General features: G+C 42.2%; 1 protein-coding gene across 10 annotated transcripts in view; it reads left to right on the top strand.

Moving 5' to 3' along the window:
- Nucleotides 1–24,645, top strand: part of LOC136864291 (proteoglycan 4) — a 975,577-nt gene that overhangs the window by 692,996 nt on the left and 257,936 nt on the right. For all 10 annotated transcript variants that reach the window (XM_067141070.2, XM_067141075.2, XM_067141072.2 and 7 more), the window contains 2 exons: nt 7,549–7,674; nt 23,486–23,632. In XM_067141070.2, coding sequence (XP_066997171.1) covers nt 7,549–7,674; nt 23,486–23,632 — 273 coding nt within the window. The remainder of the gene's footprint in view (nt 1–7,548; nt 7,675–23,485; nt 23,633–24,645) is intronic.

The raw sequence follows: 24,645 nt of genomic DNA, 5'->3' as shown, positions 1-24,645 counted from the left end.
GAACCAAACCATTGAATCGACTTTCACTTGTTTTTCTGTCAGTTTCTGCTTTTCTTTTGTAAAATTTCCATGGGGGGGGGGTGTTCTTACTCCCAGTAACCTCACCCCCTCACCCCTTGGTTACGCCCCTGGCTATATACCACGAACAAGGTTGGATTGCGCCTGTTTGTTTCTTGTTCCGAATTTAACTTGAAAACTACTGAAGAGATCGATCTGAAATTTGGTATGGATATAGCTTGAGACCGATAGTCTCGCATGCAATAGTTTTCATTTTGATGCATTTAACCGTTTCTAAGTAGTGGGAGATTTTATTGGGACCTACTTCAAATTTGAGCTATTTTTGTCCTACTGTACATCAACTAAAATATCTCTAAAACGGCGGTGTCTACAAGGAAGTTTATATGCATTTATTTTCCTCGTATCTCTGAGAGTTTGTGAGAAAAACTTAGCTATGTTTCTAGTTGCGATCCACGGTGAAATAACTACAATATCTCGAAAATGATGGCTCCAATCGAAAAAATGAAGCGCATGTTGTGGGCTTAAAATGTCAAGCTCTACAAGAAAGGTTATATGCATTTCCGTCGTAAGTCCAACCATTTTTATGAAAGAGCAGCTTTCTTTTACAAGGAACAAGTGAGCAGTGGTGAAAATGATAATTACTGTAATATCTGATTTTACGTGTTTTCAGCCATTTTTCACCGAATTTAGGGTGAGGAGGAGAAGTGTTGTCTGATTTCATGTTAGGTATATTGCGAGTAATACGTAAAGAGTTCGTTACGAAAGATTAAAAAATTAAAATAATTACGAATGTATTTTTTAATGTTCGCATAGAAATCCTTACAACTCCGTGAAATTCCATATTCGCTTTAGTAGTATGTACAATAGGTTTTTTTTATAAAACTTCATTTGAAATGTTTTTAAAATACATTTAAATCATTTATTTTAGTATTTCTTGATGTGTAGTGTCGTAGAATGTGCATTACATAAAGTAACAGTGTGTAATACGACTATGATCCCAGGCTAGCGTATCTGTCGAGTTTTAGGGCCCGGATGTTTATGCAGTAATAGGTTAGAATACAAACTTACTGAATAAGTAGAGTCTACCGCACGACGGCAATGCTATGAGGTTTGCATAAACATTAGGGTTTCGGCCCATTAGAACCCCTAGAATTTATGTTACTCCCACTACATTACGTTAGAGTGGGCTAGTGGACATTTCTTACTAATTAATTTTGTTACTAAATAATTTATATTATCAGCATACGGTTTCTTAGTGAAAATCATACATAAGCGTTTTCGATAATTCGACAACTGCAAGGCCTGTATGGATTGATTTTCCATAGGTCACTTGCAATCGATTCATTTGTATGATAACCAAGGTTTCGTGAATAACACTGGTCTACAAAAAACATTGTCTCTATCATGAAAAACGTAGTCAATTGCAAACAATTTGAATTCGAAGAACAAGAATATGACGCCAGAAAATTTTGGTTAGTACAGTGCATGCACAGTATGTATGGAACTTCTTCCTATGTATTCACTCTGAGTATTTCTGTTTTGTTTTTTTCGTTTGTAATCTTCATCTCTCATGACATTCCAACAATAGTCTGCAAGCATAGACGAGTTCCACTTTCCCTGATACCTTCTTTCCACTGCTTAAATGTCTTGATGGACGCGCTCCCAGTGGTCGTCATTCACAGCGCCACAGTTGCTTGGAAATAAGTCGAGTCCAAAAGGATTATTTTGTGCAACAAATTACAAACAAGCTTTTGGTATGTCCTCAGAAGATTGTATCTTTGATCTTCGCATCACTGAGGTGTAGGAATTTTGTCTATAAATACTTGAAAGCTTCTGCTTATCGATTCATCGCTTTCACTAATTTCTTCATAAGTCCGAGTTTTATATGTAAAGGTGGCAATAAGGTTTTATCACGGAAAACTAACGGAGTGTACTGTATATTCTTTTTCCCAGGTTCCATTATTTTCCTTTCAAGCCAGTTTCTTTGTACGCAGTGTAATTTACTGTCGCGACTATCCCACTTGCAAAGGAAGCAGCAATACTTTGTATATCCTAACTGCATTCCGAGTATGACAGCAATAACCTTCAGATCGCCACATATCTGCCATTGATAGACTTCATAATTTATTTTCTTCAGAACCAATTGTACATTTCTTTAGCTCTCCTTCATATGTAGAGCGTGACCTGTAAGAACAGATGGTAGTGCGCTTCCGTTGTGTAGCAAAACAGCTTTCAAGCTTGACTTATAAGAGTCAATAAAAAGTCTCAAGTGTTTGGGATTATGCTCGAATCTCAAAGATGCCATCAGACCATTTACGTCATTACAGGCAACAATGTTGTTTAACATTTCAAAGAATGGCTTTAAGTCTCTTTCTCGGTGTGTATGTACAGCACACACTTCCACACTTTTCTCCAGGAGATTCCACTGCTGAAGCCTGAAGCAAGAAGTTCGGCCTTGCTTTTTGGTAACTCCAGATCACGAATTAAATCATTAAGTTCTTCTTTATTAATTTTATTTGGCCTATTGGGCGATATCGATTCTGGTGTATAATCTGGGCCTTGCTGTAAAGGCTCAGGCTGTTGTTCGTATTCTCCCTCCATGTCTTCATCAGGATCTAGGACATAATGCTCCATGTGGTACCAGTCGTGTAGCCGATGTCGAAGTTGGATAAGTGATGGTCCGTTTTTCTTTCTTGACATTCCATGTTTATGAGGAGGTACCGTACAGAAATAACAATCACTGACATGATCTGCAGGTTCTCGCCATGTCACGGGAACTGCGAATGGCATTGACTTCACTGTTCTCTTTAACGAAAAACGGAGGTTTACTGCACATGCAATACAGCAAATATTTGGTGCTCAAGAGTTATCCTCATCTATTTTACAGTCAAAGTAATGGTATTACGGTGCCTGGAGTCAATTCACATCTTTGAGAAGCAAAAGTCACTTCACCGCACACATAGCAAAAGTTATTCACACTGTTAACACATTTACGTGACATCTTGAAGTAGAATTAATCTGAAATATAAACAAAATGAAGTTGGTTAAGAAAATTCAGATTATGATTATGTATTTTTCACCCAAGAAGATAAATCAATGGTTTGCACTTGATTTCTTATTTACCTGTGAAAATTAAACTTCATACACAGAAAGTTACAGAGAATTAAGAACACATAGGTTCTATGAGCACAGCAATGGACATTTATATAATCAAAATGGCTTGTCCAGAAAGAAAACAACATATGTATGGCATACTGTACCAGGAAAAGTTGTGGGCAAAGGGCATGAGTAGGACCTCAGGGAGTGGAACTGGGTTTTGGAGCCGATACAGAGAAGGATAGTCTCGCAGAGCGAATAATAGATGGTAAATAATTGTTTTTAAACAATTTATTAATTTCTCACCCTGCGGTATGATTGTTGACTCAAAATTTATATTGAAATTAAATGTTGAAAATAATCTTCTTGAAAAAAAAATGGCATAAATATCATTGGTTTCAAAGTCTTTCATATGTGTGAATTTCCACCTAAAGTCTTTTTAAACCTAAGCACACTTTTATAATGGTAAATGGATATGAGAAATTATTAAAAGTTTTCAGTTCTCAGTTCGTCAATCTCGTTATACAGCACACTTGAAATCCTACAGTCTTTCTACGAGAAATGAAATTGAAATTAAATTTATCACTTTTGAGAAATTATGGAAATTGTTCACACGCGACACTGAAGTTTCACTGTTCAAAATAAATGAAAAAGTTTAGTCAGTTTGTTACTCACTTATGACAAGAACTGTTGTTACCAAATGTCGAAAGATGGACATCTGGAATGTTCCATGTAGAATCAGGATCGGCGATGTTGACGTTCCCGATGAGGTGATGACAGCTGGAACTGTTGAGTTTCGCACACGAAAATTCATTTAGTGCGACTGGTTATCACTTACACTGTTGAACACTATTGATGGCGTATGAAGAATCACAGTCCTTTCTGTACTAAATACTATTTACAGTCGTTATTGAAACGTTCTTAATCACACAGTTCACACTTGAAGAAAAAAAAAAAAGAAAGCAAGTCGATAAGCACAGTCTGTGAACACAGTCATTAAGTTAGATTTTCTGCTAATCCTGTTATATTAACTCAGAAAAGTTCTTACTTTTTCATTCAAAATATAATGCAATACTCGAGAAGAAAAAAAATAAGTTCTGGTGATTCTTAAGTATTAGGCTCTGTAGAAGTTTAATGTTACTTGACGTTGCCTAAGTCCACACGTAATGAAATAGTTAATATTTGTACTCCAATAAGTTCACTCGTGTTACAGTCTTAAATGTCTTTTTAGGATTATATTGTAATCGCGACGCGACATACTAACTGCAGTGCGACGTCCTTTATCGGCGATAGAATTTCGCGTTCTGGAGATACGACGAAAGTACCTCTACCGTGACTGCGCGAACATACTGTACGCGGGCCGGTCTCTTCACTATCTCACTCACACAGTTGTCTGCTTGTCCTTGTACGGTACTGTACTGTACTGCACTCGTTTGCGGGCTATCTGGCCTTGACATATATAGATACCAGCGCAGGGAGGGGTGGCAGCTCTCTCTCGGCCATGTGACCGTAATTACGTAATTTCGTTGAGACTTTAAATTGTTATAACTCAACAACCGTTTGATGAATTAATTTGAAATTTACAGGGATTAACTTTTATGATGTTTGCTATAATTCAGCGTTTGTCCCGTTGAAATTGGTTAAGGTGTTAAAAAGCTGTTAAAAGAAAAATTCTTTCGAGAAATGTCTCTAGGGGAGGTGAGCTTCGAGCGACAGGTGACGTCACTTGACTCCGCCTAGCATACTCGTAGAGTCTGGCACGTACTGGAACATTCTTTACATGGATGTTCGTACGTCGGTCGGATCTTTAATGCTGGAAATAACATTTCTTTCAATTAATATGGACCAGGACCTAGGCCTTCCTGGTACAATACCCAGTTTTGACAACCTTCATTTATGAAAAAAATTACAAACATTGCAAAATTTCCCTCTATCAAAAAATTAATTCTTGTTTATCAAGAAGATGAGAGCTAAGTAAACATTTTAAACATCATATTCATTTGTCACATCGAAGTGAATAGGAATTTTTAACTCGGATATATTTTGAGTGTAGGCCATAGTAATTGAACGACTAGGTTCACTTATTAAGCTGTTAGCACCACATATCTTACCAATATTTTCCCATTTTTGTCATTATCTTCACGTCTCCTACTTTATCAACATTTTCTATTTTTTTCCATAAAGTGAGTTTACCATCAGTTTGTAGAATCCTATCAAAAATTTGCATGTTGACTGCATTCTCAACGTAGTATTGAGATCAACGTAGGACCTTAACCACGGTGACTGATCAAATTCAAGAACTCGATGAATTCTAGTAACTTTCAGTCCGTTTTGTAAACACAGTTTCAAATTACGATAGTGTATGACGTAGTTACATTTATCGTTCAAAGTTCGCAATTAACGGGTTTGTTCTTGGTGTGATATACGGAGATTTCGTATTATCAGGACAAAATGGAAAATCATTATGAATTTGCAATGTCGAATAGTGGTAGTTTCTTAGGTAAAAGTAATTAAGGAATGTTGTTATGATCTATGCTAAAACCGTTAAAATTTTAGTTAATTCAGTATGCGTATTTGTGGAGTTAAACCGTACACTAGTAGGTGTAGGACCGGGAAGCGAAGGAAAAATAATCAGTATTCAGCCGTTCTAAATTACGTTTGTTAGAAAACATGTCTAAATGAACTTTGGAATTGCCAATATTAATGAACGTTGCAAAATACGGTTGTGCCCCATACCCTGGGGTAGAACGGGGTAGTCAATGGGGTATAACCGGGTGGTATCTTTATTTCTACATGGAACAGAGTTATACACGCCCAGTTCTCATCATTCTTCCATTCCGTGCAGCGTTAATGGGCCCATCCGTGGCACTTCAAGCAGCTAACTCAACTGTCCACCCTTTTCTTAGAAGCATGGTTCATTGCACAGAAACCACGTCGACTCCTTATCGCCCATTTCAATCTTAGTATCTCCGCATCTTCAATAAATAAATAAATAAATAAATCAATAAATCAATGATCTGCATTTAGGACTGTTGGTGGATTCCCGATCCGTTATTTACCAAGCTTTTCCTTAAACGTTTTCGAACAACTTGGACATTTTCGATTTTGCTTCTGATCTGTTTTCTTGATACTTGAACAGAACAATTTTTTATTTACTTTGTCTGTTATCCGCCCTGTATCTATAAGTTATTTTTTAGTATGGGGAAGCAATTTAGGCAGCAGTTTCTCCTCTTGCTAATTGACTCTTTAAAAAAAAGTTTGTTCTGAGGATGTTCAGTTTTAAATTCTACTTAATTATTTTCATAAATTAAATTTCGTTATTTATTTAAATGGTATTGTGTTGTTCTTGGAGTAGTTAATCAAGTTTTAATACAGTAACCACGTTCCACGGTTTGTCATCACCTGCACTGTTTATGGTAAGTTTTCATTCATTTTATTTTTCTTGTTTTGTGCCGAGGTGCCGGAATTTAGTACCGCAGGAGTTATTTTACATGCAAATAAATCTACCGACGCGAGGCTGGAGTATTTGAACACCTTCAAATACCATCCGACTGAGGAAGATGACTGTTGTGGGCCTGAGGGTCCAGATTATGACTCATCAGTTGTTTTGGACTTCTTGAATCCTCGTTCTTCATCACCTGCAGTTGCAGTTCATACGAAGGTGCAAACCCTTCTTCATTGAATGCACTAGTGTTAAATAAACTGATATATTATTTCTGGAATCCGGACATGACATTTTTCAAAGTTGCAGCACTAGCGTGAGTAAAGGCGAAAGGCTAGATCATCTGAAATTGAGACTTGGTCTTTCCAAGATCATTCAGCAAGAAACTTCGAACACCTACATTTAATAGTTTAAAACCAATACTTTGTTTTGATACTTACAAACACATCCAACACACAAAATATCCACTCTTTGTAATAATAATGTTATTGGCTTTACGTTCCATTTACTACTTTTACGGATTTTGGAGACGCCGAGGTGCCGGAATTTAGTACCGCAGGAGTTATTTTACATGCAAATAAATCTACCGACGCGAGGCTGGAGTATTGGAACACCTTCAAATACCATCCGACTGAGCCAGCGTCTCAATCGGCTGAACCACTCAACCCGGCTTCGCTCTTTGTAGGTTCGATTAATGTGATGCAAAATAAGATCACGAACGCTGAAATTCTTCAAAACAAAATAAGCCGGCAAAAACACGTCTTACAAGAAAGAAAATTCTTTATCGAACTACCAGACAACGGAGAAGTAAGTCAGACGCCTTTACGGCAGATGGCACCACCCTCGAGCAGAAATAAACTCGCACACAGATTCACCCTGGGTTCTGCACTAAGTTCAATATGTTATGTCTATATGTTTGATTTCTTACAGCAACTAGCAGGTATTAACTTAAAGAAGTTTGTAATATAATTCCAAAATGTGTTTGTTGATAGCTGATGGCGCATTGTTACCTTCACCAACTCGAGAAAAGCTTGAACCAGTGATACCTCGCCAGAGAGAAGAAGACTCCACAGTCAAGAGCCCTCAGAAGGCTAGCCCTAAGAGCAGTCCGCGATCAGGTAGGAGAACATTTTAAATGTACTGTCTTTGCCTAGTTCTGAGACAGGTTGTTTTCTATTATGAACTGACGCTACTGAATTTGCTGTAATCCATTGATCATTGATTAAAATACCTTTATAAGATTAACATAGTAGTTCACTTCTGTGCTGAAACCTGGTTTTACCTCTTTTTAAAAATAAATCATAGTATTGTATGCACTTTGCGATGGGTGAATAGTTTGTTACTAATTACTTTAGAATGATATGCAATATTTCTAAGGAAGTAAAAAGGAGCCCACATAACATTTCAGTGAATTTAAATTCTTCCGCTCGTATGAGCAGTCATTCACCTTTTCGTAGCTGTATCTTTTGAGGTAAACAAAAATTTAGTAGGCACAGGATTCGGAGATCTCACAAGAACCTAACATTCGCCCTTAATTCTTTGCTCAGCAACTGTACATTACTGATTCATTTTCAAATGTTATATTTTACTTTCCATTAATAAGGCATATCTGTTCTGATTTTGAATTACAAATTTAATCAACAAAAATGATAATATCGAATGACAGTCCGTTTCATAAATATTGTCCATACTAGAACATCTGTTGTGTGAGTAAAGAAGCTAGTAGAACAGTGCGTTTCTTGTCAGAATTGTTGCTGAAACACATAGCTATTTACGGAGCAGCTGATGAAATATACACTGACTGACAGAGCAAATGCAACACCAAGAAGGAGTGGTTCGAAAGGGATGAAAGTTGGGGAAAAAACAGAGACGGCACGGACGAATAATTGATGTTCATTTCAAACCGATATGCAGGTTACACAATGCGCACGGCATCGACTCAGTAGGATGTAGGACCACCGCGAGCGGCGATGCTCGCAGAAACACGTCGAGTTACAGAGTCAATAAGAGTGCGGATGGTGTCCTGAGGGATGGTTCTCCATTCTCTGTCAACCATTTGCCACAGTTGGTCGTCCGTACGAGGCTGGGGCAGAGTTTGCAAACGGCGTCCAATGAGATCCCACACGTGTTCGATTGGTGAGAGATCCGGAGAGTACGCTGGCCACGGAAGCATCTGTACACCTCGTAGAGCCTGTTGGGAGATGCGAGCAGTGTGTGGGCGGGCATTATCCTGCTGAAACAGAGCATTGGGCAGCCCCTGAAGGTACGGGAGTGCCACCGGCCGCAGCACATGCTGCACGTAGCGGTGGGCATTTAACGTGCCTTGAATACGCACTAGAGGTGACGTGGAATCATACGCAATAGCGCCCCAAACCATGATGCCGCGTTGTCTAGCGGTAGGGCGCTCCACAGTTACTGCCGGATTTGACCTTTCTCCACGCCGACGCCACACTCGTCTGCGGTGACTATCACTGACAGAACAGAAGCGTGACTCATCGGAGAACACGACGTTCCGCCATTCCCTCATCCAAGTCGTTCTAGCCCGGCACCATGCCAGGCGTGCACGTCTATGCTGTGGAGTCAATGGTAGTCTTCTGAGCGGTCGCCGAGAGTGCAGGCCTCCTTCAACCAATCGACGGGAAATTGTTCTGGTCGATATTGGAACAGCCAGGGTGTCTTGCACATGCTGAAGAATGGCGGTTGACGTGGCGTGCGGGGCTGCCACCGCTTGGCGGCGGATGCGCCGATCCTCGAGTGCTGACGTCACTCGGACTGCGTCTGGACCCCTCGCACGTGCCACATGTCCCTGCGCCAACCATCTTCGCCACAGGCGCTGCACCGTGGACACATCCCTATGGGTATCGGCTGCGATTTGACGAAGCGACCAACCTGCCCTTCTCAGCCCGATCACCATACCCCTCGTAAAGTCGTCTGTCTGCTGGAAATGCCTCCGTTGACGGCGGCCTGGCATTCTTAGCTATACACGTGTCCTGTGGCACACGACAACACGTTCTACAATGACTGTCGGTTGAGAAATCACGGTACGAAGTGGGCCATTCGCCAACGCCGTGTCCCATTTATCGTTCGCTACGTGCGCAGCACAGCGGCGCATTTCACATCATGAGCATACCTCAGTGACATCAGTCTACCCTGCAATTGGCATAAAGTTCTGACCACTCCTTCTTGGTGTTGCATTTGCTCTGTCAGTCAGTGTAATTTAGAAAATTCATTATGGCACTTTTGCATTCTACCGGGTGGTCCTGGTAACGTAGACACCCCCAATATTTCCTCAACAGTTTAAGATATCGAAATGAGGTTTTCACTAAATGATGGTATGCAGGTAGGAGGGGAGTAATTTGACGTATTCGTAACATTTGTATGCATGGAGAAACTGAACCAAATATGATCCTTTAAGCGGAATCATTTTAACTGCATTTGAAAGTTTTTGAAAAGAGAAATTCAATTATTGTTGTAGGTATTATTTGTTTTACGTCGCACCGACACAGATAGGTCTCATGGTGACGATGGGATATGAAAGGCCTAGGAGTGGGAAGAAAGTGGCCGTGGCCTTAATTAAGGTACATCCCCAGCATTTGCCTGGTGTGAAAATGGGAAACTGCGGAAAACCATCTTCAGGGTGCCGACAGTGTGGTTCGAATCCACTATCTCCCGGATGCAAGCTCACAGCCGTGCGTTTCTAACCGCACGTTCAACTCGCTCGGTGAAATTCAATTATATATTATTTACAATGATATGTGCCACAGAAACGTCCTGGTAATGTGTAAATATGATGGAATTCGTTGGGTATGCAGCATGGGGCAGGTGACATTTACTTCCATTTGTAGGCAATACCAGTTGTGTGTCATTGTGCGGAAACCGATTCGTAGCACTGCAACGCCATTGGTATTGGTAATACAGGCACTATTGTGAAGGGAATTTTAAAAACGAAAATGTACATACTGGGATTAGCTATTAAGAAACTACTACCTAATATCTATCTCTCTATCTCTCTCTCTCTCTCTCTCTCTCTATATATATATATATATATATCTCTATATATATATATATAGATATAGATATATATATCTCTATCTATCTCTCTCTCTCTCTCTCTCTATATATATATATATATATATCTCTATATATATATATCTCTATATATATATATATATAGATATAGATATATATATCTCTATCTATCTCTCTCTCTCTCTCTCTCTCTCTCTCTCTCTCTCTCTCTCTCTCTCTCTCTCTCTCTCTCTCTGTGCGTGTGTGTATCGGGTGAATCAGCTGCGCCCATTTTTTTAAATATACCCTATACTGTACAAACCGCTTGGAATTACATGTCTCTTATCCGTATATTTCGCGACACATTTCCACTTCCAGGCAAATACCGGGAATGTTCCTATTCATAGACCACAGCCGATTTCCATACTCTGTGTCAGTCACAATCATTCATTTCATCTTCATTAGCTCCTCAACTGAGGATGGCGTCAGGAAGGACAAGGAGCCTAAGAAAGCATGCAATACAATTTCATCTCATCTCATTCTCTACCCCCATATCTTCTTTTTTTGCTACTTGCTTTACGTCGCACCGACACAGATAGGTCTTATGGTGACGATGGGACAGGAAATGGCTAGGAGTGGGAAGGAAGCGGCCGTGGCCTTAATTAAGGTACAGCCCCAGCATTTTCCTGGTGTGAAAATGGGAAACCAGGGAAAATCATTTCTAGGGCTGCCGATAGTGGGATTCGAACCTACTATCTCCCGAATACTGGATACTGGCCGCACTTAAGCGACTTCAGCTATCGAGCTCGGTATCACCCCATATCAGGGAGCGGGACTAAGGGCTATACATTCATAGGTTTCCCCTACACAATGCAAAAACCACACAAGACGCAGTGAGTAAGACCAATCTTAAAAACTTTTATGTAGTTCAGAGTCTAATTTTATGAAATATTACTGTATTGTACAAAACTGTATCCACGCTATAGCTACCGCAGGAGAATAGCACATCTGATTGGTCCAAGAGAACAAGTTCCTTTGAAACAATAATTAATGTTATTGGCTTTACGCCCCACTAACTACTTTTGTAGATTTTGGAGACGCCGAGGTGCCGGAATACGTGCCAATAAATCTACCGACACGAGGCTGACGTATTTGAGCACCTTCAAATACCACCGGACTGAGCCAGGATCAAACCTGCCAAGTTGTAGTCAGAAGGCCTGATAGCGTACGATCAATGCCATCTGCGTAGCATAACGGTTAGGATTATCAGTTGCCGCTTTCGGAGGCCTGGGTTCGATTCCCGGTGCTGCAACAGATATAAGAATGGCAGGAGAGCTGGTATGTGGTTAAAATACTATTGTATCCCCACTATATCTGGAAGAGGACACGAGTTTACTTTACGATCAGTTACAGAATATTCCCAACGTAAAAATAAATCTTCCTGGTGACGTCGCGAGCAACCGAGCTAATCGGGAGGAGGACAATGATGTTGGTGAAATTACGCTTGAGGAAGTGGAAAAGATGGTAAATAAACTCCATTGTCATAAAGCAAAAGGAATACATGAAATTAGACCTGAAATGGTGAAGTATAGTGGGAAGGCAGGGATGAAAAGGCTTAGTAGACTAATAAGATTAGCAATGAGTGGTAGTAAGGTACCGTCAGATTGGACAAAAACAGTAATTGCACCTATCTATAAGCAACGGAACAGGAATGATTGCAACAACTGTCGAAGTATCTCATTGATTAGTATACCAAGCAAGGTGTTCACTGGAATCTTAGAAATGAGGGTGCGATCAGTAATTGAGAGGAAGTTGGATGAAAACCAGTACGGAAGTGAAAGCTGGGTGGATTCAGGATATCTTTTCCGTAAGCTAGAAGTAACAAACATGAAAGTAGCGAGAAGGATTGCCGGTACAAACACGTGGGAACTATGGCCGGCGGTACCCAGAATGAGGAAATAAAGGTTAAGTTAGGAATGAACTCGATGGATGAAGATGTACACACAAACCGACTTCGGTGGTGGAGTCATGCGAGGCGAATGGAGGAGGATAGGTTACCCAGGAGAATAATGAACTCAGTTATGGAGGGTAAGAAGAGTAGAGGGAGACCAAGACGACGATCCGCAGTCAGGATCGGATTTTTGATATGCGCCAGGTAATTGAAAAATGCTAGGAGAGGAATAGACAGTTGTGTTTATGTTTCGTAGATGTAGAGAAGCTATACGACAGAGTACCGAGGGAAAAGATGTTCGCCGTACTGGAAGATTATGGGATTAAGGGGTAGATTATTAACAGCAATCAGAGGTATTTATGTTGACAATATTGGGCTGCAGTGAGAATTGATAGTAGAATTAGTTCGTGGTTCAAGGTAGGCTACTTACAGGGGTTAGACACAGCTGGGTTCTTTCACCTTGTTGAACCCGGCTCCATGCCTAAAGCGTGCAGGTCTTTGGTCCAGAGGGCCCGGGTTCGATTCCCGGCCGGTTCGGAGATTTTACCCTTAAATGGTTAATTCGCTTGGCTCGGGGACTGGGTTTTTGTGCTGTCCCCGACTTCCCTGCAACTCACATACCACACATAACACAACCCTACACCACAATAACACGCAGTTACCTACACATGGCAGATGCCACCCACCCTCATCGGAGGGTCTGCCTTACAAGGGCTGCACCCGGCTAGAAATAGCCACACGAAATTATTACTAGGGCATGGATGTTTATGCAGTAATAGGTTAAAATGCAAACTCACTGAAGCGAGTAATAAGTAGAGTCTACCCGCACGACGGTAATGCAATGAGGTTTGCATAAACATTAGGGGTTCGGCCCATTAGAAACCCTAGAATTTATGTTACTCCCACTACATTACGTTAGAGCGGGCTAGTCGACATTTCCTACTAAGTAATTTTGTTACTAAATGAATAATGGACTCAGTAATGGATGGTAAGAGGAGTATAGGGAGTCCAAGACGACGATAGTTAGATCCAGTTTCTAACAATTTGAGGATAAAAGATATAACTTAGAACTAAACGTGGCTACAGAGCTGGTGTAGCGGCGACTAGTAAATCTACAGAGGCTTGCAGACTGAATGCTGAAAGGCATAACAGTCTATAATGAAGATGCTTGTTCAGACTATGCAGTGGCAATTTTTCCATATTGGACGTGAGGATCACCCTACACTTCGTGATTTATCGATACAAATACTTAGTAGTAATCGTTGTTTCAATTAAAAAAGAAAATGGCAGACCAGCGTTATTGAAGTGCGCTCACACAAATGAGTTAGCGATGGTATTCTGGGCCGGTTTGTAACTACACTATACTATACTATACTATACTATACTATATAGTGTGGAAGGACCTCTGCTATCATACTAGAATAGCGCTACCATAGCTGTCGGGGTGGTAGCATGTTAGGACAAAGATACAAGTAACGATAAATAATCAGAAGTACGCAGTGAAATATGGAAAGATATATAGCGATAGTAGAAAGCTCAGCGTACTAGAATAATAATAATAAATGATGATGAGGAATAGTATAAATCAAGGAAAATCGCGCAGTAAGGAAGAAGCTAGGCCCAATAGAAGATCACCAAAATAACAAGGCAAAATAGTATATATATTTAACAACCAAAATTTAACAACAAGATAAATAGTTGCAAGTAGAAGAAAAATCCAAAAGGTGTGCCACATTTACAAATAATATCCAATGGTACATAAAAGGAAAGCCTGATAAATAAATAGGAAGTATACAATATACATTGAAACTGAACCCTGAAAGAGAAAAAGCATGAAAGGGAGGGGGAAGGGAAGTAGGATGAGAATTAGGACGGGGAAAGGATTTTCTTCACCGGGTATTCCTGAAGTTTAGTAATAGCATAGTTCTAGGATGACATCTGAAAATAATTTACAATCGTCCGTAGCGCAGTGCGTGAATAGAAGCAGTCTAAGTTATGAGTTTTTAAAGGAAAGCATAACCACTCGACAGAAGAAAGTATTACAGCAGGCAATAGCCCGAATGAAAGTTTTGAGTCCAAATGCAGATAAATATTATAAGTCTTGCTCACCGAGTCGCTGTAGATAGAGTCCAGATGAATTTGACATGATTACAATAAGCACTGTTTTAGTGTGTGGTCCACCACTCCGCCACGAAGCCCGACTCAACGGTGGAAAGGCGGAGTGAGCAATATATAGTAGAAAAGAAGATTCCAGAAAAAGAACGCAGGCTACAAGTCAGTGAGTCTAGAAACATAATGTCACGTGGTTACACAGCGCACAAGCACAGCGAAGTGGAGCGAAGATGACGTAATCAGTCAAGTAGACGACGGGTGAGTGAGGTGCATGGTGCGGCGAGAAGGAAGTAGAAGCGAGCAGCAGTAAACAAGGTAGGAATATGTAGAGTAGATTCGGCGATCGTAATAACTATATTATACTATACTAGTAATAACAAGAGTTGCTGTATGACAGGTAAGGTTGGAGGGAAGAGCACTACACGTGCCATTTCACGACGATGCCACATTCCAGCATTCCTTTCTACATGCTCCTACCCCTCGCTTCTGGCTCACTTGTCCCCTCTTCCATTCTGACCGCTGTGATCTGTTGTAGACTACCTGGCCAGGCGGTGTCGTCCCATTTGGAATCACTCTTATACAAACAGTCAGGTTCTTATCAGTGACATACAAACAGTCAGGTTGCTGTGAGGGAATTCATTACTGACGGATTGGTACAGGAAGACATCCCTCAAGTAACTGGCGAAACTGGGAATCTTACCAATCGTATGTTGAAAGTCATTAAATTACTTATATTTACCGTTTGAGACTGATGCGTTTATATCGGGACTGACAGGGAATAAACAGGACTCAAATAAACCTTTTCTTTAGAGTTACCAGATGGTTGTGGTTGTAAAGGCAGTTAAATGAGTTTTATGAAGTAGGACAAAAGATGGACGTATTAAAACCGTTGAATTTTACACTTTCCGATTTCAAAACAAAGGATTTCGCTGTAACACTTAACTTCTTCGACAGTGCTACACTTTTTAAAGCAATTGTAGCTCATCTCATACTTAACAGTTAACTTACACTTTCCTCTACAATAGGGGACAATATTAATATTAAATGAATGCTTACATAATGCTCAAACTGTTCAAATATTCATACTGAGACGTTAAGTAAGCAGCTGTTCCAAATATAATCAGCCTACTTTCCTCTGTCTGTATGTATGTCTACCTCTCAGTCTCGTTTATTGATACCGGGTCGGGATGAGATGAGAAAAATTGATACAGTATGTTTCTACTGCCGGATGCCCTTCCTGACATCAACCTCAGTTGAGGAGCTAATGAAGACGAAATGTGTTATGGTGAATGAAATTGAGTAAGGGGTGCTAGGACTCAGCTCTGGCCTATGGATAGGAACTGTACTGGCATTTGCCTGGAAGTGAAAATATTAAACCACAGAAAACTATTCTGAGAAGAGACGACGGTGGGATTCGAACCTACGCGTTTCCCGAATGCAGAGCTTGGCTCCATAGCCATAGCGCGTTAAAACGCGCGGCCACTCAGTCTACTTTCATCTATATAAATAAAATTATAATTTTTGTCTGTACGCTTGGATTAGATGTACAAGATTCCAGCTTAATATTAAAACAATGTTTAGATTACAATTAGTTGAAAAAATGACAATTCTGTAATGATAGCGCGAAAAGATTATATTGCGTTCGGAAAATAGTGGGTTCGAATTCCATTGTCGGTAGCCCTGAAGATGGTTTTCCGTGGTTTCCTATTTTCACAACAAGCACAACAAGCCACGGTCGTTTCCTTCCCACTCCACGCCCTTTCCTATCCCATTGTCGCCATAAGACCTATCTGTGTCGCTGCGACGTAAATCCAGCGGTAAAACAAACCCACGTCACCAAACATCCCTGACTTTTCCGTAAATTTCTGTAAGAGTATCCATTATATAAAGCATAAGGCTTGCCTTTCTTCGTCTCATTGACCTGCATGTCGTAAGTAAGCACGCACATAGCATACCAACAAAAGCTACGTCAACAATGGATGTCTAAAGCTGGAATAATTACAGTATGTTAAGAAGTATAGACTAATATTACTTCAAGAAACGTTCAAGAGAGAGGGTACGGATTGGGAGAATCCTTATCACACAGTTGTGTGGAGTACGCCTTAATTAGCAGTCCCCTTGCTGCATTGAAGTTGGAAAACCCTGACAGGCTGCTGATAATTTTACTGTGATAGCAAATGGGACAAGGACTGGTCTTTCTTCATATTCTTGTTTTCCACTGTAATGGGAGCGGTCGCAAATGGGACAAATAGGAATGCCACTCACACTGAACTGTTTGCGTCAAGATCTAACTCACAAGTAAAGTGAGAGGTTTGGCAACTCCCAGCAAGATGAGCTGCCCAGAAGTTTTATCTCCATGGCAACCGCAGTCGCCCCACCCTCGTTTCCATGGCAACCACACAGCCACTCCCTTTATCCCGCCACGGCAGGCAGTAAACGGACCTCCTTCTAAGAAATGTCATACACAACTCTTGTTATTACTAGTATATAAGGTAGAGGAGAGATGCTCATGCTGGGCATACCGTCCTGCGGACTCCCAACACTGTAAGTGGGTGGGCTGGCAGGCGATGAGCGCAGCGTATGCTGAAGTCAAGTACATAACCCTCCAGTCGTAGCAGTTATCTTTGTTTGCTATTTGCTTTACGTGGCACCGACGCAGATAGGTCGCATGGCGACGAAGGGATAGGAAAGGCCTAGGAGTGGGAAAGAAGCGGCCGTGGCCTTAATTAAGGTACAACCCCAGCATTTGCCTTGTGTGAAAATCGGAAACCACGGAAAACCCTCTTCAAGGCTGCCGAGAGTGGGATTCGAACCCACTATCTCCCAGATGCAAGCTCACAGCCGCGCGCCCCTAACCGCACGGCCAACTCGCCCGGTAGTTATCTTTGTGACCGCACTCCAAACAGGAGTGGTTCGTGACGTACAGCATGGTCTGTCAGTGCTGTGTGAGCTGTCGTATTGGTAAGCAGCACAGGCAGGACAGAGCACAAGACATAGGAAAGCATTTACCATCAGAAAAAGCCATGCATGCAGTAATCCTCTTGCAGTAAGGACGCATGTAACGTTACGTGGCAGAGCGGCTCGGTGTGTTTCAATCAGTCATCTGCAGGTTATGTCAGTGATATTAAGAGCTACACAATGTCAAGCGGTGATCTGATTCAAGGAAAAAACGGAAAACAACGCCAGTTGTGGACCGATTTCTTCGCTTACAGGCCCTCGGAAATCGCCGCAGTACAGCCAGAAACTTACGAGGTGAGCTAATTAATGCACATGGGACTGTCGTCAGTACACAGACAGTCCGCAATAGACTAATGGAAGGTCAGCCCAATTCCCGAAGACCGCTTAAAGTGGCCCGGTTGACCTCTCATTACGGAAGATTCCGTCTGCAGCTTGCGCAACAGCATGTCAGCTGGCAGCTCCGACACTGTACTCTAGTATTCTTTGCCGATGAATCCAGATTCCAACTTTCTGGGTCAGATGATAGTATTCGAATCTGGCGACGTCAAGGAGGACGAAATTTGCCTTGCAACGTGCAGGAAACATTCGCTTACTGTGGCGTATCAGTGATGGTTTGGGGAGGAATTTCTTTGAACCATTTACGTCACCTCTTAGTCATTCAGGGGCGATTGGCAGCTGTGCGCTACATTGAGGAGGTTCTGGAGATACATGGATACTACCGATCGCAGACAATACTGGGCAACATTTCACATTAGTGCATGATGGAGCCACTGCACATTCTGCTAGGGCCACCAGGGACTTCCTTGCAGCTTCCGAAATTTAAGTAATGGACTGGCCCGCATTTAGCCCCGACCTCAGTTGTATCGAGCATCTGTGGGACCAATTCGTTAGGCGTATCCAGAATCGCCCAAAGCAACCCCACACACCCCATGAGGTGACAGCAGCATTATTGGCAGATGAAGAGCCATCCCCCAGGATGCAAATTGGAGGCTTATCAGAAGCATAACACCCCGGTGTGCTGCTGTGCTTCGAACCAGAGGTGGGACCACAGAGTACTAAAAAGTGTAAAGTGCAAGTCTTTTTCTGCATCGCACCGACACAGATAGGTCTTATGGCGACGACGGGATAGGAAAGACCTAGGAGTAGATAAAGTCAGGGATTCGGCCGCCTCCGCCTCCGCAGGCTCCCAGGGGCCTCCTCCTCCGCCTCCGCACGGGGGGCCTTCCCAGGGGCCCGATCCTCCTCCCGCGGGAAATTTGAATTGGTAAACAAAGCCACGTGCTTTTTGACAGCTGTCATCGACAACAACACATCGCTAACCTCACTGCTGCTATCTTGACGGGCCTAAACCTCAATGCTGCCAACTTAACCTCACTACCGCGAGATTTGAATGGGTAAACAAAGCCACGTGCTTTTTTGACAGCCACGTGATTTTTGAGAGCTGTCATCGACAACAACGCATCGCTAACCTCAGTGCTGCTATCTTGACGCGTCTGCCGACAGTGGGCTTCGAACCCACTATTTCCCGGATACAAGCTCACAGCCGCACGCCTCTAACCGCACGGCCAACTCGCCCGGTCCGATGGATATTGGACGAGTATTAAGTCATGTGTAAGACAGTCCTTTTCAGGACTAACATAATTAAAAGCGCAATGCCAGGTTTCGCAATGAATAGAAATACACACGTATTCGGTTAATAAAATATTAATGCGTAGAACGCTGGTTCTCACCTTACCAGGCAGGCACGCTTCCTCGGAGCTAACTTGTATTCGCATAGTGTAGTAGTAAGGTTATTCCCCGTCGTGCATGGCAGGTGCACGGAAAACTATCTTCAGGGCTGCCGACAATGGGGTTCGAACCTACTATCTCCCGAATACTGGATACTGGCCGCACTTAAGCGACTGCAGCTATCGAGCTCGGTATTTACACCTCTATAACAGCCCTTCGAGGGGGCCAGTGATAATAAACCACGCGTTCATTGCAAGCATTCATACTGTTCGTATGGTGCAGTTACGTAACAGAGTAAAGGAGCCCATTAAAAAATACCGATATCATTATTCGAGCCCCGGATCTCCTGGATGATAACCAAGGACACTAAAGCTGAAGTGCTGCACATCGAGCTTAACTTGTGAGGCGTGTCCCTCAATTCACATATTTATTCATCTACTCTTCTATTGTACTGTACCGCGCAAGCGGCTGTGCGGTTTGGGTCGCGTAGCTATCAGTTTCCATTCGGGAGATAGTGGGTTCGAACCCCAATGTCGGCATCCCTAAATATGGTTTTTCGTGCTTAAGGCTACGGTAAAAATCAACCCATATAGTATGTTAAGTTTTTAAATCGTTTTAGTAATGCATAGGTTATTACGGAAAAAATAAGTGTAGTATTATTAACATCTTGAAATAACTATTAAACATACTTTAAAATATCCATTATTGTAGCATATAAGTCCAAAACGTATCCTGTCAATTCACGAAGTGATGATGAAATGTCTTATGGAACTATTTAGAACTATTTACTAATCTTTCTTCCTTTATTTTTCCTTTCATAATCCAGGGTTGGTTTTCCCTCGAACTCAGTGAGGGATCCCTCCTCTACCACCTCAAGGGCTGTGTCCTGGAGCGTGTGACTTTGGGTCGGGGAATACAACTGGGGAGAAGGACCAGTACTCGTCAAGGCGGCCTCATCTGCTATGCTGAACAGGGGCCTTGTAGGGGGATGGAGAATTTGGAAGGGATAGACAAGGAAGAGGAAGGAAATGACTGTGGCCTTAAGTTAGGTACCATCCCAGTATTTGCCTGAAGGAGAAGTGGGAAACTACGGAAAAACACTTCGAGGATGGCTGAAGTGGGAATCGAACCCACCTCTGCTCAGCTGACCTCCCGAGGCTGAGTGAACCCCGCTCCAGCCCTCGTATCACTTTTTTAAATTTCGTGACAGAGCCGGGAATCGAACCCGGGCCTGCGGGGGTGGCAGCTAGTCACACTAACCACTACACCACAGAACCGGACACTATTTACCAATATGTGTAGCCTATATTTTAGTTGGCTTTATGGTTTAAACACATGTACCTTTACGGCATTACTACACCCGCAGACCGCTCATTAGTACTAAAATCACGCTGAAAAACGAATTATTTTGACAGATTTTTCGGAGTAAAACTTCTCCTATTTTCCCTTAAAATCTACTTGAAGGTGGGAAAACCGTGCTGCGCGTCACATTAAACAAGAGCTACGAACTTCGTAGCGGCCATTTCCTTAGAATGCCAAGCAACTTCTCCGCACACAAACACGACCCACTGCGGAGTTCTCCTATTTCCATAGAATGCTAAGCAACTTCTCCGTACAGAACCCGACCCACTGCGGAGTTCTCCTATTTCTATAGAATGCTAAGCAACTTCTCCGCACAGAACACGACCCACTGCGGAGTTCTCCTATTTCCATAGAATGCTAAGCAACTTCTCCGTACAGAACACGACCCACTGCGGAGTTCTCCTGTTTCTATAGAATGCTAAGCAACTTCTCCGCACAGAACACGACCCACTGCGGAGTTCTCCTATTTCCATAGAATGCTAAGCAACTTCTCCGTACAGAACACGACCCACTGCGGAGTTCTCCTATTTCCATAGAATGCTAAGCAACTTCTCCGCACAGAACACGACCCACTGCGGAGTTCTCCTATTTCCATAGAATGCTAAGCAACTTCTCCGCACAGAACACGACCCACTGCGGAGTTCTCCTGTTTCTATAGAATGCTAAGCAACTTCTCCGCACAGAACACGACCCACTGCGGAGTTCTCCTATTTCCATAGAATGCTAAGCAACTTCACCGCACAGAACACGACCCACTGCGGAGTTCTCCTATTTCCATAGAATGCTAAGCAACTTCTCCGCACAGAACACGACCCACTGCGGAGTTCTCCTATTTCCATAGAATGCTAAGCAACTTCTCCGCACAGAACACGACCCACTGCGGAGTTCTCCTGTTTCTATAGAATGCCAAGCAACTTCTCCGCACAGAACACGACCCACTGCGGAGTTCTCCTATTTCCATAGAATGCTAAGCAACTTCTCCGCACAGAACACGACCCACTGCGGAGTTCTCCTATTTCCATAGAATGCTAAGCAACTTCTCCGCACAGAACACGACCCACTGCGGAGTTCTCCTGTTTCTATAGAATGCCAAGCAACTTCTCCGCACAGAACACGACCCACTGCGGAGTTCTCCTATTTCCATAGAATGCTAAGCAACTTCTCCGTACAGAACCCGACCCACTGCGGAGTTCTCCTGTTTCTATAGAATGCTAAGCAACTTCTCCGCACAGAACACGACCCACTGCGGAGTTCTCCTATTTCCATAGAATGCTAAGCAACTTCACCGCACAGAACACGACCCACTGCGGAGTTCTCCTGTTTCTATAGAATGCTAAGCAACTTCTCCGCACAGAACACGACCCAGTGCGGAGTTCCCCTATTTCCATAGAATTCCAAGGAACTTCTCCGCACAGAACACGACCCACTGCGGAGTTCTCCTATTTCCTTAGAATGCTAAGCAACTTCTCCGTACAGAACACGACCCACTGCGGAGTTCTCCTATTTCCTTAGAATGCTAAGCAACTTCACCGCACAGAACACGACCCACTGCGGAGTTCTCCTATTTCCTTAGAATTCCAAGCAACTTCTCCGCACAGAACCCGACCCAGTGCGGAGTTCTCCTATTTCCTTAGAATGCTAAGCAACTTCTCCGCACAGAACACGACCCACTGCGGAGTTCTCCTATTTCTATAGAATGCCAAGCAACTTCACCGCACAGAACACGACCCACTGCGGAGTTCTCCTGTTTCTATAGAATGCTAAGCAACTTCACCGCACAGAACACGACCCACTGCGGAGTTCTCCTGTTTCTATAGAATGCTAAGCAACTTCACCGCACAGAACACGACCCACTGCGGAGTTCTCCTATTTCTATAGAATGCTAAGCAACTTCTCCGTACAGAACACGACCCACTGTGGAGTTCTCCTATTTCCTTAGAATGCCAAGCAACTTCTGCGCACATAACCCGACCCAGTGCGGAGTTCCCCTATTTCCATAGAATTCCAAGGAACTTCTCCGCACAGAACACGACCCACTGCGGAGTTCTCCCATTTCCTTAGAATTCCAAGCAACTTCTCCGCACAGAACCCGACCCAGTGCGGAGTTCTCCTATTTCCTCAGCTACCCGGTGGTCCTCTCTACACATTGCGCCACATTGCTTTCATCTCTAAGAACGCCGACTACAATAAGTTATTTATGCTGCAATGAACAGCAGTACTACTGTATTTCAGCGAGTTTCATAGTTATTGTAAAATAAGTAAAATACTGATGTGTGGATTAATTACAACTAATTAGGTCCTCTTAGATTCTGACAGGCAAAGTATGTATATTTATGTCGTAACCTACGAATTAGGTCCTTGTAAGTACTATAAAAACCGGGCGAGTTGGCCGTGCGCGTAGAGGCGCGCGGCTGTGAGCTTGCATCCGGGAGATAGTAGGTTCGAATCCCACTATCGGCAGCCCTGAAGATAGTTTTCCGTGGTTTCCCATTTTCACACCAGGCAAATGCTGGGGCTTACCTTAATTAAGGCCACGGCCGCTTCCTTCCAACTCCTAGGCCTTTCCTATTCCATCGTCGCCGTAAGACCTATCTGTGTCGGTGCGACGTAAAGCCCCTAGCAAAAAACAATGTACTATAAAACTTAAGTATGTTATTCGTTAGTACATAAAACGAGATTATAACAGAATAGGTCCGAACCTATTAATCCTAGGCTTTGTCATTAAACACTGTTATGAAATCTATTTATTTTGGATGTGATATCATTAGCACCAGAAAAGGATATATAATACATTGAAGAATTTGTTTCAGCTCGTTCCCAGTCCATGGGTCCTGGTGTTAGTAATGAGAATCGTTCTCCCAAGCGACAGCCTCGCACTCCATCTGCTGCTCCATCAGTGTCTACGCATAAAGGACAGGTGAACGGTCCTGTTCAGGTGGAACGCCGTCCTCGCCCAAGTGAGTACTAGATTCATTATTCACTGCATTGTAATTAGCTCCATAGATAAACTATAGGATGCATACATTTTTTCAACTTTAGTGGCTAGAATTATTGCTAGAATAATTCCACTCATTTAATTCTCGTCAGTTTAGCTACGCAGATATTTTAGATACTCATTCTCTAAAGGGTTTATTCTTTAATAGTAGATAGTAAATTTTGATCTTTGGACAATATTTTCAGCATTTTTTCCAAACAGACATACTTCAAGAGTGTTACTCCAGAGGGTCTTGCAGTCCATCAATGTACGACTGGTTCCTTTTGTATTTTAGCTTCTACAATAATTATCGCAAAGTATTTCCTTACCATACATTCATATATTAAATTTGTAGGCCTCATATTTAGTGTGAGCTTTCAAGATATTCTTGGAATTATTCATAGAATTTAAACGTTTTAACTGTATCTTTTTCCAGTAAGCTTTACGTGAATTGTCTTCAGTATTGCCAGTATGAAGCCAAATGAGATTCATGAATAAGATGAATTTTAAGAAGCATACAGTAGGGGCAATGTATTTTTCTCTCTAGTCTTTTATAACATGAAAATGAATGTAGTATTTTATAATACATATTATGTACTACAGCCATTCAACGCAAACAATGATGTGTAGGCCTATAATAATACACGGTTGTCAAGAGAGTAAATTTGTAGGTACCATTAGATAATCTTCTTGGTGTATCATGCGATATACCTGTCGTCTGTTATATTTCGTCGTTTTTTATTCAAATTAATCCGTAGAGAAATATGAACAAAATATGATAATCGTCATGGAGTACATGTTAATTCTATCGGTTACTCCTTGAAGAGAAAGAGTGACTAAGGAAAGTTTAGAGCACTACAGTATTGCCGCTCCTACGCACTACGATGCTGGTGAAGCATGCAATGCAAATGGAGCAGTATAAGAATAATAATCTGGTGGAACATCGTAGGATATATTCCTCTAGTAGATTTTACTTCAAATTTCGTAGCTCATTAG

The sequence above is a fragment of the Anabrus simplex genome, chromosome 2 (genome assembly GCF_040414725.1).
Source record: "Anabrus simplex isolate iqAnaSimp1 chromosome 2, ASM4041472v1, whole genome shotgun sequence".
In the NCBI taxonomy this organism is placed as follows: Eukaryota; Metazoa; Arthropoda; class Insecta; order Orthoptera; family Tettigoniidae; genus Anabrus; species Anabrus simplex.
Note: the sequence above shows the minus strand (reverse complement) of the source record. Positions and strands in the feature narration are given on the sequence as shown.